The 17343-nt window shown below is 35.7% G+C and overlaps 2 protein-coding genes, 1 long non-coding RNA gene and 1 pseudogene across 3 annotated transcripts; 3 read left to right on the forward strand and 1 right to left on the reverse strand.

The window, feature by feature from the left end:
* Positions 1 to 1127: 1127 nt before the first annotated feature.
* On the reverse strand, positions 1128 to 15600 carry LOC122825083. Its single transcript, XR_006369578.1, has 3 exons — positions 15514 to 15600; positions 2392 to 2503; positions 1128 to 2288 (listed from the first exon to the last, which is right to left on the reverse strand). It is a non-coding gene; the product is annotated as an uncharacterized LOC122825083 (long non-coding RNA).
* On the forward strand, positions 2315 to 5057 carry LOC122825079 (annotated as a pseudogene).
* On the forward strand, positions 9802 to 11321 carry LOC122825081 (gap junction Cx32.2 protein-like). Its single transcript, XM_044106150.1, has one exon. The coding sequence runs from the start codon at positions 9813 to 9815 to the stop codon at positions 10662 to 10664; it is 852 nt and encodes a 283-aa protein (XP_043962085.1). The 5' UTR covers positions 9802 to 9812; the 3' UTR covers positions 10665 to 11321.
* Positions 12920 to 17109, forward strand: LOC122825082 (gap junction Cx32.2 protein-like). The gene is made up of 3 exons (XM_044106151.1): positions 12920 to 13006; positions 13579 to 13712; positions 15160 to 17109. The coding sequence occupies exons 2-3, from the start codon at positions 13584 to 13586 to the stop codon at positions 15811 to 15813; spliced, it is 783 nt and encodes a 260-aa protein (XP_043962086.1). The 5' UTR covers positions 12920 to 13006; positions 13579 to 13583; the 3' UTR covers positions 15814 to 17109.
* Positions 17110 to 17343: the final 234 nt, after the last annotated feature.

The raw sequence follows: 17343 nt of genomic DNA on the forward strand, positions 1-17343 counted from the left end.
GTTAATTCTAATTAAGCTCAAACAAGAAATGTTTGGCCTGATTTAACATCAGACAGTAAGAAAGAAAAATATTATTTTTATTCACTGTAAATATCTGGTTTCATCCATACAAGGTAAGAACTAATCATTGAATATGATCATTTTAATAGAAGAGCAACTGTAGATAAAAAGCTTCAGAATAAATATTAGTATAAATAATCAGTTTTATTGGGGAAAATAAATTATTTTTATGTGTGAATCTTTTCGTTTCATTACCCGTTCCAATAGATTCATAGATTTGGTTTTGTTCTTACATTATAAATATTCTTCCTATTCAGTTTTATTTTGCATATCTGCCAGTTTCATCTACATATCAAGACTTTACACAAGTTAAACAAAAAACATTGTGGTGGTGGCAGCATCATGCTGTGGGGATGAAAACTGGCTGATTTAAACTGCTTGTAGGCCACAAAATTCTTTAAATTAAAAATTCAAAAAAAATTATTGTGATTTTTTTTTTTTTTACTTTTGCAACATTTTATGAAATTAAAGATCCAAAATATAAAAACAGTTTCAAACTGTTGCCTTATTCAAAGAAAAACACAATTTCCACATTCATGGGGTCATCCATTGTTTTCTATTTTGTTTGCCAAATTTTTACCATCCTTGACTTGTGGTCATTTCACACTTTGGACACCCAAGGAATTTTTTAGATCAAAGTGACTCACAGGTCATCCAATATGATTGAGATATTTTTGCAATATTTCAGCCTCCAGATATTAAAACCTGTTAGAAGATCATTCTATAAAATTTTTAGACAGAATACAAATGCAAACAGCACTTTTTAGTTCATTTTTAAATTGAAGAACATGTATAGTATCACAATTATACTACAGTTTGTGACAAAAATAATAAAAAAGGTGGTACGAGTAGTTTTACAAGGAAAAGTTGAATAAGTGAGAAAAGCTTCATGTTTCTGTTGCTCCAGTGTTTCCAGTGTTGTGGTTTGGACGACGTCCTTCCAGATAAGCCAGTAAATTAACAGCGACGCAGTTTCTTCTTCACTCTCTCTTCTCATCCTTTACTGCAGCATTCGCTCTTTTCATCCACATTTCCTCCATTTTTACAGTTTCTTCACCAGGTGAGTTGCTTTTCCCTCTTTACAAAAAAATTTATTAAGTTCTTAATAATCTCTATCTGGATTTTCTATGATATGTTAAGGCTTTAAATTCATTTTTATGTGCACACTTCATTCTACACATCCAAAATAAAACAATAAAATCTAATTAAATGAAAACCGACTTTATAAAAGGAAAAGTATTATATGAAACTATATGCATGGTATTTTAAGTTTCTGCAATTTAAGGTTTGCTTCAGGTTTGAGAGTTCAGCAGATTAGTGTGTGTATATCTGAAGCCTGCAGCTGTGGATTTATCTGCAGCGAGAAATGATAGAAGCTTGACCTTCTGAGAGATTCACTTTTTACCTCCTTACAGAAACCACAGCAAGGCTAAAAAACAAATATAACTTAACAAGCATGTCCTGAAATTAAATCTTTTCCACAATTTGTGGGGTTTATTTTGTAATACTGTAAAATAATAGTTGTATAAAATTTATTCCAGAGGTCTGCAACTTTTACGCTCCACATTTGCCTTTGAGTAAAACTGTTACAAAACCTTTTAAAATCACACAAAGCTTGACATTTTTTGATATTTCTGGAAATTTTTTTTTTTTTTTAATTTTGAAATAAAGTAAAACACACAACGTTGCAGAAAAGAAGAGGGGCATGTTTCTGTGAAGCGAAATTGGGGCCATAAAATTTGTTTGTAAAAAATCTGAAACTGGAAAAGTTTTGAAAATGAAAAAAACAACATTGGATCAGAAAAGTAGTTTAAAATATTTTTTCTAAACTACAAAGATTTTAGTTTCGAATCTTTATTTTCAACTTTACATTTTCTTGGCTTTTGAACAAACTTCACGACCCTAATTTAGCTCCATACATTTTTTCTGTGGGATGTTAAAATTTAGGGAATATTAAAAGACATAAAAAAAAACATAATTTCTAACTTAAAGACAGAAAAAATAGATCAAATCTTTTCTGCGGTGAAGAAAATGCATCTAAAAACCTGCATTTTTAGATGGTTTTGTTATGGACAATCAATTTATAACATAAAATTACCTTAAACCAGCATTTGTTAGTAAGTTTATATAAAATATATTTATATTACTTAACTAAATCACAGTTATTAAGAGCCACTGCAGAACATCCAAAGAGCCACTTGTGGCTCCGGAGCCACAGGTTGAACACCCTTGGTACAGAAGATGAATGGATTAGTGAGTGAAAGGTGTTTCTTGTGTCTCTGATACAGAAGGCGGTTTAGCTGCCAGCTGAAATGGGAGAATGGGACCTACTGGGCCGGCTGCTGGAGAAGGTGCAGAGCCACTCCACCGTGATCGGGAAAGTCTGGCTCATCGTTCTGTTTATTTTCCGGATCATGGTCCTGCAAACCGCCGCTGAAAAGGTCTGGTCAGACACAGAACATGAAAATTAAAAAAAAGTACATACTTTCCAACTCAATAAATCAATTTATTACATGAAAAGACAGCTTGAAAGAGTCTATCAGTTCCAGAATAATTAAAAACACGATGACTTGGTTCTTCCTCTGATCCTACTCAGGTTTGGGGCGACGAACAGTCCGACTTCATCTGTAACACTCAGCAGCCGGGATGCGAGAACGTCTGCTACGATGTCGCCTTTCCCATCTCACACGTCCGCTTCTGGGTCCTTCAGATCATCGCCTTGGCAACCCCAAAGCTGCTGTACCTCGGCCATGTCCTCCACGTGATTCACATTGAAAAGAAGGTGAGCTTCTGCTAAACCGGCTAGCGCTAATTAGGGGGAACAATAGTGGGCAATGCTAACTAAAGCGTTGATGATAAATATTAGTTCCGCTAACGCTAAACCCACATGGTGTTTAGTAGAGGCTAATGTTAAGTACTAAATTAAACAATGTTGATACTCACAATATAGATATATTCACAACATCTTCGCCCTCAACAGGCTCAGATTCGTCACTACCTGCCTGTACGTTACAGGAAGTAATTCTTTGGAATAAACCTGGTTTCAGTTTTATAATTGTTGAGTATTGCTAACTTTGTTGTTAATTTGTTTATTGCGATACATTTGCGATACATTCTGGGTACAGAATAAATGTCTTTTGCTGGGTGGAGAACATAAGGAAAGAAAACGAAACTGCTCAGTAAACAGTCTTTACCTCTTCAAAATAAGAGCATGAATAGTTATGGCTAATTACTTGAATATAATAATAATAATAACCAAATTATTGGTTTTGGTTTTGATATCCAAAACTTTCCCGCAGAAGTCAAACTGTATACACCTGAAGTTTTACTAAACAGTCAATAGTATTGGCGTTTTGAATTTATGTGTAAAAAAAAATATTTAGGGGGGAAGCTAAGTACGTAAACTTTTTTAAGATTAGCAAGTCGTAAAACAAAAAATTAGTTCCACTGCTTTCCTTTTGGCTCCCCTACTCCTAGGTTCCACTTGTTGTTCCAGCAACAAGGGGAGGCTCAACTTATCCCAATGTCTCCCAATTCTTGAAAGAACCTAATTTGATCAGATGTTAATAATAAACTATTTCTGGAGGCTTTTGCCTCCAGAATATGTCTGACTTTGACTCATTCTTCTAACGTTAGATGAAGGAAAGGATGGAGAACCAGGCAGAGCTGAACGACAAAGTGAGTCTCTTCCTCAGGAGGACCTTCAAGGTTCCCAAGTACACAAAAAGCAGTGGGAAGATCAGCATCCGTGGTCGCCTCCTCCGCAGTTATGTCCTGCATCTCATTGCCAAGATTGTTCTGGAAGCCCTGTTCATTGTGGGTCAGTACTTTCTGTATGGTTTCACCCTTGAGCCGCGGTACGTGTGCTCCCGCTCCCCATGCCCTCACAAGGTGGACTGCTTCCTGTCCCGACCGACGGAGAAATCCGTCATCATCTGGTTCATGCTGGTGGCGGCCGTGCCGTCCGCTCGCCTCAGCGTCGCCGAGCTGCTCTACCTGCTCGTGAAGGCGGGAATGCGGCCAGGCGGCAGGACTACACCGTCACCCGGTGACGCCCAGGTCGAAGAAGAAGGCTTTTCAGAAGCACGGCGAGGTGATCCAGAATTGTGTCAACCTGGATTTGGAGCTGCAGGGGAGGAAGTCAGGGATGAACGGGACAGTAGGCGCCATAGACGTGGCGACGGAGAGCAGCATTGGGGAGGTCCACATCTGAGTCGTGAATCTGCGTTTTGTTTGCATCGGCAGAAAGGGAAGTCTTGGTGAAGTAAATAAAGTGGGGATGGAGATCACCATCTTCCGTTCACAGAACAAAGTTACACAGAATAACTTAAATGAGTAAAAATGAAACTAAAAGCTTCATTATTTTAAAGGGGACCTATTATGCTTCCTTGAACAAGTTGGAATGGGTCTCTGGGTTGTAACAAACATGTTTGTTTTCAAACACAAATTATTCTTAGATAATAATATTTTAGCTTGGTCACTTCTGCCTATTTTTAGCTCCTTTCAGAATGAGCTGGTTTAGGGTTCTGTCTCTTTAAATCCAGACAATCTGCTGCTGGCCACGCCCCCATCTCAACTTTGACACTCACATGTGAAAATGGCTGCAAATAGAGGCGCAACTATACATCTTCAATCTTGAGTCCAAACTAAACACTTGTCTTTTCCAAACATGCTGGAGTTCTACTTGGTTGCTAGGTAACGGGGCTGGGCTCAGCTGGGGTTGCTAGGTAATGGCAAAGTGACTCAAGGTTGTGACTTAATAATTGTAAAGCTTTTGAAATGGCTCATTTTCCATACATCAAAAAACGTATTGCCAGAAAATGGCTGTGATTTTAAATAATTTTGTTTTTAGAAGCAGTGGAGACCCAAACGGAAGTGAATTTTTCATAATAGGTCCCTTGTAATACAAAGATTGTTTTTGTATATATTAATAATTTTTATATTAGAAGTCTACAATTTTACAATACATAGGTTTTTAAAAAGATTTTTAGTGTGGCATCTATATATATATATATATATATCGCTAAATATAGTATACAGACTATATATATATATATATATATATATATATATATATATATATATATATATATATATATATATATATATATATATATATATATATATATATATATATATATATATATATATATATATATATATACACACACACATATATATATATATAACATATTACATTTGAGATAAAAACACCTTTCTCTGTCAAAATGTTTTATCCAAAACTCTTCACATGGCCTAGTTTTAGCTTCACCTGTTCAAATTCATTAAAGAAAAGCTTGATTGTTGCATTTTAGGCAAAAAAAATGTTTATTTTATTCTTTTAAAAGAGAAGTGAACTATTGCTGAATATTTTAGATGTTTGCCTTTCAATAAGTTTGTCTCTTTCTTAAAACATTTTCTGTGATGATTTAAAGTTGCCTGGGTTTGTCATACTTCCAAGAAAATTTTCCAGTTTTGAATAAAAACAGTTTTTCTTAGTCTGTATCTTGTTTCTGTTCTGTTTCCCCAGTAATGTGTGCCTGTACATTTCATCACACATTAGTCATTCCTCGCCCTGCAGTCATGCGGTTCCTCTCTTCATCCTGGGTTTTTTCTTTGCCAGTCAGTTTGGGTGCACAGTTAGTTCTGGATTCTGTTGTATTTATGGTTGTTTCATAAAGACTTTTACTTCTCTAATCCTCTTGCCTCCAATAATATAGTTTTTATTGCTTCTTACTACTAGAAGAAGTTATTTTTTCTGGACAGGAGGGCATAGAAACCACACCCTCGTATATTTAAAATTTTCTTCCACATAACAAATATTACAACCTGTGATTAGTAGATAATCACAGTGTTGCCACTCAGTAACTCGTAGCAACATAGAAACTCATACTTGTTGTTTTCTGTTTGACTTTAACATGAATTTTGGTCCAGTTTTCTGCACAGGGCTGCTTTCATGGCCCGTTTCGGCCGGGTTTTGGCCTTTGTCTTAGTTTAGAGACAAGTTTATGGACAACATAGGCCGTCATTCAAATCACCACCCTCCACCACCGTGCTTCATGCTGTGAGTCATTTGTCGTCATTTTGTGCCCTATCTTGTCCAGAAACAGCACTTTTCCTCTGGTTTAAAACTCCGTCCACATTGGCCCAGAAGTTTTGGAGATGATTCTGGAGTGTTTTTCATGGCTACTCATTTTTTAAATTTATTTATTTGTTGTTGTTTTTTTAAGTTTTGAGATTGGCAGCTGGTTGAAAAACAATATTTTTGTGGAAATAGGTTTAGACATAACTTTATTTCTTGAACAATAGTATTTGATTCTCTGAGCTCATTGCTGATGCCGTTCCACCTCGGCGGTGTAAAAACTGGTCAAACTGTTGAAGGGTTTTGAATTATGGGGTCTGCTTAGTTTTGTTTTTTCCCCATATAGATTTTATAGGTTAATTTTTTTTATTGTTTAAATCAAGGGTTTCCAAACTGTGTCAAATGGGCCAAAATTGTCAAATCAAAACTACATTTATTGTTAAAAGTGGATGTTATTCATATTACATCAAACACTTATGCATCCAGTTTTCAAATTCTTTTGGGCTCAGTTAAACAAATGTATTTTCAGTTATTAATAATAAGATTTGAGTTAAAACACTTGCTATATGTAGCTGAGTTTAATAAATAAAATAAAGTTTTACTTTTAGTAAAAGTCTATGAATATTATAAACGTTTGGTTGTAAAAAGACAAATACTTTGTTTTATATTTACCATTTTCAACTATCAGTAATAATTTTATTAATAAACTAATTGCAGTGTGGGGCCACAGAAAATCAGTCCACAACTTGGCCCCGCGCCACACTTTGGACACCCAGGGTTTAAACCATTTATTTTGGCTTAAACCAGAATAAATAAATAAATGTTTTTGATAAATTTAGAAGATTTGTAAGCCTTGCAAAGACCAGATTGACCACAGTAAGTTAAAATGCATAAATTTGCACAAATCAATGAGGGTCTTTTTACTGTTTTACCAACAGTAAGAACAGTAAGACGTTAAGAGACTATATTATTGTCTCTTAAAAAGGACACAAATACTAATTCCACCTGCTTAACTCATCTACTTGAGTCCTGATCTGAAACAGAGAGATTACATAGCAACGATTATTAGACCTAAAAATGATTTCTTTTTTTACTAAATTTGTTTTAAAATTGATGACTGGACCGATGACTGTATGGTCGTAAATGTATAAGTGTCCAAATCTTACAGATTATGAAAGCAAGACTCCAGAAGGGGAGGAGGAAGAATGTGACTGTAAGCAACACGAGTCACTGTAAGGAGTGAATAACCAAAATGATGAATTTTGTTCAAAGTTTATCTATTTCCAATCTTAAAAAAGAACATTTTCGAGTACAATCTGATCTAAACATTTTAACTTTAAAAACACGATGTGTCTTTAAGGTTTCTTGTGTTTTTGGTTTTTCATCACAAATGCTTCAGACCATCAATGTGGAAAAGTAATTTCATCCTAATGATCAATAAATGTAAAATCAACCTGTTACATCTCTGTGGGAAAATGCTGACCCTATCTTCTTACTGCCTATGAGTCCAGACTTTGACTAGGCCACTCCAAACCATCTTTTTGTTTTGCTTTCAAGGCATTAAAAGGCATACCTGCTGGCGCAGAGCAGCTCCTGAGGGGTGGGGATGAGGGGGCCAGGGCCCTGTCTTCAAAAACACTATCCACCCCATCAGCCCTCCAAAACAATTTTGTCTTCAATGAAGACATAAATATAAACCCTAATAAATTCATACACACACACACACACACACACACACACACACACACACACACACACACATATATATATATATATATATGAAGTTGTTTTCTTTGCATTATTTGAGGTCTGAAAGCACAGCATCTTTTTCCTTATTTTGACTATTTCTTATTTTCTGTGATTAAGTACTAAATTTTTGCTTGGAATTTCAGAGACATGTTGTCAGAAGCTGATAGAATAATTATTTTTATTTTTTATCCTTGTTGAATTATTGTACTGTCCTTAAGTGGAGTAAATGATCCCTGCTTTAGATGTTGTTCTGGGCTATTTTGTGATGTCCTGGAGACGTCTTAAATGGGATTTGTTTGTTTTTCCATCTTTTCATTATATGTATATATATTTTAGATTCTGGCATTATGTGTTGTTTTTTGAGATCTTTTTGCCTACTTCATGTTGTCAGACAGATGACACTTAAGTGATTTTTTTGATTCCAACCAGGCTTTGGGTGTAACATGTGAAATTGACCCAAAAATGGGATTAGTCATAGTTATTAATAATTTAACACAACTGAACTTTTGCATTGGGTCGGGCTGAGCTTTTTGCCCTACAGTAAATTTAATAAAAACAGCTTTTGGTATTAATGAAGTGAAGCAAATCCAGAGGAAATAAAAATAGTTAATTAAATAATTATTCTGGAATTTTAAAATAAAAGCATTTCCTTACATCATAATAGTTTAAAAGATTACCACAGCAAACCTCCAGTCTTTCCAGCAAACGTAAATTTGGGCTTCAGTTATCAATCATTAGTCGCTCCTACACCCGGTTTAGTCTCACTTCATTTTTTTTTTTCTATCTTTGCCCGCTGACGTTACGTGACATAAAGGCCAGATGTATGTTGCGTAAGTTGATTCCTCATGAGTGCTGCTGTCCTCACGCAGCACAAAACTCCAAGGTCCAAACATAGTTAGTGATTCTTGTCCGGCAGAGACAGTCCTTCCTGACCAGGTCAGCAGGTAAGATGGTTGTTTTCACCTTTCTGCTGCAGATCTCTGATCACTTTAGAAAGCAACGGTGCTTATTTCTGCTGAGATCTTTCAAATTTAAGGTGTTTTAATTTTTTAAGCATTTCCGATCGAAGTGATTGATGAAAGGTTTTTTTGCAAAAGCTTATTTAACCATATCTCAGATTGCCTCTAGTTGTTTGACTAGATTAGATTTAAGGTGTTTTTTGTAATATAATTTAGCCTTTTTTCTCTTTGACTCAGTTTTAGTTTCCATAAGGAGTGACAGTTTGGTGAAATATTGATCGAAAAGCTCAAGGTTCAGCTGGCACGTGTGTTTTTCTTCTTATGCTTAAATCCAAATCTGTTCAATCCAGTTTATTCTTAGAGTCTAATTTCCTAAAACATATTTCAATTCAGTCCTAGACAGATTAAAGCAACAATCTTTCTTTTAGGAAGATAATAAAATATAATATACTATCAAGTGGATTGATTCGGTAGATTGCTGTATCATTGCACATATAATATAATTTCTTTTTTCGTCGTTTGTTTGGGTTTTTCTAATATACATTGCCTGTTTTGTGTTTAATATATCCTATATTGCCACCTACCTAAAAGTCTTTTTTTTACCAAAAATATTTTTTTTTATTTTCCCTAAATCATGACTGGGGTCATTATTTAGGACAGTAACGATACAGTATAGCAAAATGACTTTTTCTCCTTTTCATTCAAAACTTTTGTTCATATCAACATGTTGAATTTTAAACTGTAAATGAATGAAATAAATAATCATTCGTCTATTAAACAGTAAGTAGTTTTCTTTCCGCACGAGTGCATTGATTAGATAAAATGTTGGGGTTAATAATTCAGCAGCAAGGTGTGGTTCAGGGTCGCTGAGACCAAGAAGAGGAGTTTGTTCAATCGATTAAGTCCTGACGCGTTTCTTCCTTTGCTTTGCTACAGATTACAGATTTACAGCCTCAGTAAAGATGGGAGACTGGGGGATTTTGTCCACCTTGCTGGAGCAAGTCCAGTCCCACTCCACTGTGATCGGGAAGATCTGGATGAGCGTCCTCTTCCTGTTCCGGATCATGGTGCTGGGAGCGGGCGCCGAGAGCGTCTGGGGCGACGAGCAGTCGGACTTCGTCTGCAACACCCTGCAGCCCGGTTGTGAGAACGTCTGCTACGACTGGACCTTCCCCATTTCGCACATCCGATTCTGGGTCCTGCAGATCCTCTTCGTGTCCACGCCGACGCTCATCTACCTGGGCCACGCCATGCACGTCATCCAGCAGGAGAAGAAGCTGAGGGAGGCGCTGGCGAGTCCGGACGGGCCGCGGAAACTCAAGCAGCCCAAATACAGCGACGAGAAGGGACACGTAAAGATCAAGGGGAACCTGCTGGGCAGCTACCTGACCCAACTCATCTTCAAGATCATCATCGAGGCCGGCTTCATTGTGGGACAGTACTACCTGTACGGCTTCTACATGGTCCCCATGTTCCCCTGCCAGAAGAAGCCGTGTCCCTTCACCGTGGAGTGTTACATGTCCCGGCCCACCGAGAAGACCATCTTCATCCTCTTCATGCTGGTGGTGGCCTGCGTCTCCCTCCTCCTAAACGTCATCGAGTTGTTCTACCTGATGGTCACCAGGTGTGGGTCCAAGCGCCGCACCCAAAGGGTCACGTCGGCAGAGAACCCCGCCAGCCTGTCGGGCCCCAGGTGGCCGACGACGGAGGACACGTTGAGGCAGAACAAGGGGAACATGGAGCTGGAGAACCACAGCGTGGGAGGCAGCCTGGACGGAGCCAAAGAGGAGAAACGGCTCCTGAGCGGACATTAGCTTGTTTTCCATACCTTCAAGAGACTCGAACCAGAGTGTTTGTTCAAAGAAAGTCATTGTGTGATTGTGCATATTGTATACTAACAAAAATCACCATAAATATCCAATGAGAAGAGTCACACTAGCTGTATTTCCATTACAAGTGAGCGCAAAACTTTGTTGATATTCCGCTTAATTTTGTAATTAAAATCACACAATTAAGTCATTAAAAAACATGCCGCTCCATTATCCACCTGCCACTTCCTGTTGTCTTCTTCATTGTTTCTGGCAGTAGTAACATTTAGTTTATGATCACATGATTTCTGTGATGCAAAACAAATGTTTCCGATACAGTTTTGCTAAACACAATATTTTTTAAATTGACAAATTTATTTTAGTAATTCCAATTCACTCTGTCATATGGTCAATGGAAATGCAGCTATTGATGAATTTTTCTTCTTGTTTTAACTTGAAATCTACGAATAGAAGTGTGAAGTAATACTGATTTTATTTATACTAGTGACTGAAAGCGTGAGAAGTTTGTTTAGTGTGTTCTTTGTGTGTTTGTGACACAGATCTTTTCCATTAAAAGATGCTTCCTGTACTATGATTACGATGATTGTAGCAGAGATATTTTTGTATGGCTTTATCTCTTTCTAATAAATGATTGAAACTGAACAAACTTGGGTTTTTTTTACTACAGAAAATGAAGTAAGAAATAAAATTCTGAAGAATCTGAATAATAGTTGATCTATAAAATACTTCACTTACATATTAGTGTGAGTTATTTATTAATACTACACCAACATATTAGCATTTTCTCGTTCTCTGACTATAAATAATACTAAATATTTCCTGATTTAGCATGTTTTTAGCAGTTGGTATGGCTTGGGTCAAATGTTTTAGATCTTTTTGAGATCAGAGTTTTGACCTCATAAACATCAACTTTGTTGTCTTTAATGCCTTTTTAAATAATTCTGCAGTTTGCTAAGAGAATGATCGATTGGCTTTCTGTCTTTAGATTTAGTTATCCCACATAATGCTTTATCATTGTGACGTCATCCATTACATCATGTGGACCAATCCCTCCTACAACAAGACACCCACGCACCATGATGCTGCCACCCCCATACTTTCTAATTGTGGCTTTTCTGTAAAATGTAACGATGGTCAGTATGGCAAAATTAAATCATATATCCTTAAAAATTAAGGTCTTCAAACTGTATTTTTGTTGCTTTTTGAGTAATGGCCTCTGCCTTCCTGAGCAACCTTTCAGCCTATGTGAGCAGAAAACTTATTTCTCTATGAAAATTAAAACTTTTAACAAAGTATTTTCAGATCTGAGATTTGCTTCTGGAGTGTCTCTCATTGACTAAAATCTTGTGAATTCTGGTTGTTATAGAAAAACATTGTATCTTTAGTCAGAGGCTTCTTCAAATTTGATGAAATACTGACTGCTGCATTTACTATCAATATCTATATATATTATATATATATATATATATATATATATATATATATATATATATATATATATATATATATATATATATATATATATATATATATATATATATGAATATATATATATATATATATATATATATATATATATATATATATATATATATATATATATATATATATATATATATTATGTATATATATATATATATATATTTATATATATATATATATAAATATAATTATAGTTTTTACTACAATAGAACAACCCATGACAGTTTGATTTATTTGGAATAAAATTATTGCAGTCACTGACATTTGCAAGTCAAAGGTTATGCTTGCTATAATTTTTACGCTATAATTCGTCAGATGAAGAACAAATAAAAGTGTAAAATGTCACTCTGACTGCGAATGAGACGGGGTTGATTATGTTAGCGAGACAAAGCACCTCAATAACCGTTGAATATTCTCTAAAAACTTCCATCTGTACTTAGTTTTTCATGTTTAATATGTTATAATGGACCATTTTTGTGAGAATAATGTGGTTTTTGGCTTTTACATCCTAACTCTGTTATCAATTTACAAAAAACTCCTAATCTTTTAGATCTTATCTCACATATTTGTCCTTAAACAGAACTATTCAGACAGTTGAAGCAGAAACATGTTTTTTTTTTAACTGCTGCCAATCATTAACTTTCACAATCTTGTCAGAGCTCAGCCCAAATGTATCATTTCCAGATGTCACGACAACGTGACGGCTCAAGCTGTTGTGCAACAGCATCTAATCTAAAGTTCAAGGTATCGTCCACGAGTTGGACTCGGAGCAGTGGACGCTGTCATTCAGCTTCAGCGCCGGTGGACAGTCAGTTTGTCTCATAGAAGACCGTTTTAAATCTGAGGTAAGGGAGAAACAGATTTTTATATTATATTTAACATTTCCATACAAGGAAATAGGATCAAATGTAAAACATGTTTATTTTTGGAAGGATATAGAAATATGTATCTAAGCTAAGCAGATGTCATAACCTCATGTTAATATTTATTTATATAAATAAAGTGCTTTAAGCATGTCTGTGTGCATGTTTGTTAAAAGTAGGACTAACTAAGCGAAATATAAAATCTGTGAGTTTTGCAGTTTTTAACACAGCAAACATTAAATAACTTTCTTATGATTTAATACAGCAGTAAATGACAACATTAAACACTAAAAAAATGCTTTTTGATGCCAAATGTGATCAAATATTTCTTCACAATCAGGTCAGTGAGATCATATTAGAGATAAAACTGGTACAATTTTGTATAATTTTATCAAATAAATACTTGATAGGTAACAAATAATGCATTATTCTTCACTATAAAACTTAATAAACTGTTTTTCCTCTGTTTGTTTGCTTAATTGTCGACTGAAATAAAAAATAAATGAGACTTGATTATGTCTGATTTTCCAAACTGCTGTGTGAATTGTGTGCAGAAGCCATGGGAGAGTGGGGATTCCTGTCCAATCTGCTTCATAAGGTGCAGAGCCACTCCACTGTGGTGGGAAAAGTCTGGCTTAGCGTGCTCTTCATCTTCAGGATCATGGTGCTGGGAGCGGGAGCCGAGAAGGTCAGACTATGATATTTAAGCTTAGAATTTTTTAAATATCAAATTTTTCCCCCCCATCTTTTGTGTGTAAAGTATAATGTATCTATGACAGTAACTTGTACATCATTTAAGTGCGTAAATAGCTCTCTCTGGTGGCTAACTGTATTCTGAAACTAACTCACAGCAGACGTGTGAACAATAGTGTAAAAGCTGCAAATTAATCATTAAATAGAAGCTTATTGTAACTGTAATAATCTTTCCTTATGAGCTTAAGAGCTTAAAATTAACCAGTTTTACTCATTAATGATTTATTTTATTTTAAAACCAATTATTCAAACATCTTTCATAGTTTGTCACATTACGAAACAAATTTAAAAGCAATAATTTGAATTTGAAGTTACAGAACAACATAATTATTAAAGTGGAAATAAAATCCTGTTTTTCCCCAAATACAGATGTAAAAAACTCTGAAGTTTGGCTCCCTTTCAAACATAGTAGTGGCAGAATCATGCTGAGGGGATTCTTTTGTTCAGCAACAGCAAAGATAACTGTGACAAATAAAAAGTAAAAATCTGAAATTGTACATTTTACGTATCCTTACTTTATCTCTCGATACTTTGAAGGTAATTGGGTGCAATCGATTTTCTTTATTGGTATCAAATGAAAAGGGACTTAATACATATGGATGTCACATTTTTTATGTTTTTATGTGCAAAATTATAAAAAAACACATTTTTATTAATTTTTTTTGTATTGCTCTACTCAGTCGTAAATAAAATCCAACTTAAATAAATCAAAGTTTATGGTTGTCAAAGTGACAAAATGTGGAATTTCAAGGTTTGTGATTGATTGTTGGCGACTTTTTGTTAATGTGATTCTGATTCATGCATCATAATAACAGAGTTGTGTAGTAACCAGTTACATTTACTCGATTACATTTACCTGAGAAACTTTTAGGAAAAAAAAAATACTTTCAGGAGTAAGTTTATTATGCTGTACTTTTTACTTTTACTTGAATAATTTTGTTATGTCTCTACTCCTACTTGAGTGAAATTTCTGAGACACATTGAAAGAAAAACAAACATGTTTTACCCAAAAATTCACCAGAAACAGACACACACCTTCAGTTTTTGTTAAAGTTTCACCTGTTTTTTTACTGAAAGAAACTGATTTGGAAACATTTTCTTTTGACTGATTTTGTTATTTTTTGTTACCAATAAGAATTATTGTCAATTTGGTCTTTAAAATACCAAAGTTTCCACTTAAATGTATATTTTGATCCATCTGATGATGTAATTTTTAAATATTAAATGATTGATAATTTGATCAGTTACTCAGTACTTTTTACCAAATACATTTTTACTTTAACTTGAGTAATTGATGCATTGCGACTCTTACTTGAGTATAATTTTAGTTACTCTGCCACCTCTGATAACAATAGTAATAAAACCCAGTTTTAACGTTGCAGGTTTGGGGGGATGAACAGTCCAAAATGGTTTGCAACACCAAGCAACCCGGTTGTAAGAACGTCTGCTATGACCACGCCTTCCCCATCTCGCACATTCGGTTCTGGGTTCTCCAGATCATCTTCGTCTCCACGCCAACCCTGGTCTACCTCGGCCACGTCATCCATATCAACCACAAAGAGAAAAAGCTGAGAGAATACATGGAAGCCCACCCCAGCCGGGGGATTGTGAAGGGACCAAAGTACTCTGACGAAAAGGGGAAAGTCCAGCTGAAGGGCAACCTGCTGGGAAACTACATGACCTCCATCTTCTTCAGAATCCTGCTGGAGATAGGCTTCATAGTGGGGCAGTACTACCTGTACGGGTTCGTCATGGAGCCGCAGATCGTCTGCTCCCGGGCGCCGTGTCCCTTCACCGTTGAGTGCTTCATGTCCAGGCCCACGGAGAAAACCATCTTCATCATCTTCATGCTGGTCATGTCCTGCGTGTCGGTGGTGCTCAACGTGGTGGAGATCTTCTACCTGGCGTGCAGCAGGTCATCCAGGCGGAAGTCCAAATCGGTGCCGACAACAGCCATCGCCATCCACCCGCGTTTCACCACCGACAGCATGATGAAGAACGAGAAGCACGGCCTCCATGACTCCAGCACGGCTTGAGGGACGACGTTCGGTAGATCCACCGAGTCTGTTGGCAGCAAGGCGGGAGAAACGGTGACTGCGCTGCAAAAACACAAAGTATTACCCAGCGTTTTTGGTTTGTTTTTTAGTGCAAATATCTTAGAGCACTTGAAATAAGAAAAACTAACAAGTAGGTTTTCAGCAAGATATAAGAGCTTGTTTTATGTTGCTGTATGACTTTTGATTTTTGTGTTTTTATAATGTAAAGCACTTTGAAATGCTTTGTTGCAGAAATGTGCAATAGAAATAAACTTTATTAATTGATTATTTTAAGTAAATTATTCGTTAAAGCTGCAGTGTGTAACCTTTATAAAAAATATTACTTTTACTTATTTGTTGAAACTGTCAAATCAAGCTCGTTGGCCTTCTCCCAGTTCTAACTAGGAACAACCAATCAGAGCCAGGAGGCGGGTTTTAGCGCTGTCAATCACCTTCCTTGCTCTGTGCTTGTGCTGCAGCTAGCAGAGCTTGTTGTGAATGCTAAGGCTAGTTAGCAGGGCTACCAATGATGGCGGACAAACAGTTTTTTCATTAACAGAAAGCTGTTTTTCTGCTATTACCACATGAGCACCAAGTACACATGGTTGATTGACAGCACTAAGACGCCCCTGCTCTCTCTGGTTGTTTTTGGTCGGTGCATTTCTTCAGACATTTTAATAAAAGTTACATACTGCAGGTTTGGTATTGATGGAACGTTCTGGTTCCACTGGCAGATTTTTTTCACTTATTTCAACATTTTTCCGATGCTACAGGTGAAATAATCTGCTATTACGGTTTCATCAATTTTAATTAATAATTAACTTAAAATAAGATATTATATCTTGCTGAAAAGTTACTAAGATATTTCCATTAGAGCCTAAATAAAAACAGTTGGTCAGATTTTGTGTTTTTGAAGTGTACGAAGGTTAAATTTGTGAGAAGAAATGGCCCGTTTGTACGACTACAGTTACAGAATACAGTGCTGTTATTTATGCTGATATTAAATTACTGCAAATTTGGAGTTCTGCCTTGTTCCTGTTTAATTAGTTACAAACTTAAATCTCTTGTAGCATTGATGTCAATGAGATTGTGAAGAAAAATTTGTTTTATTAGGTGTTTGCTTTATGTTTTGTACATATTTGTATCACAGCTCTTCTACAGGAAGCTGCACCTGTTTGTTTTTTAAATCTATTTGTTTGCTCTCCAAGGCCTGATTATAATTTCTTAGTAGATCATCTTGGTTGGCTTTCTTTTTATCAACAAGTTTTTTTTTCTTTTAACATAATTAAATTCATGCAATACAAAATGTATAATTTTATGTCCCATTTTGTAAAATAAAATTATATTTTCTGAAAGGTTAATTGACCTCATTAATTTGACATGTGAATATGATGGGATGCATCTGCAAAATGAAACTTTATTCTGAATTTACAGCACATACAGCGGATATAAAGACACAGCACACCATGCCAGAGAGGCAGAAAGTAATAAATGAAACTGAGATAAATTATTTTCAAACTTTGTTTGTCT

Source organism: Gambusia affinis, linkage group LG22 (assembly GCF_019740435.1).
Source record: "Gambusia affinis linkage group LG22, SWU_Gaff_1.0, whole genome shotgun sequence".
Taxonomy (NCBI): domain Eukaryota; kingdom Metazoa; phylum Chordata; class Actinopteri; order Cyprinodontiformes; family Poeciliidae; genus Gambusia; species Gambusia affinis.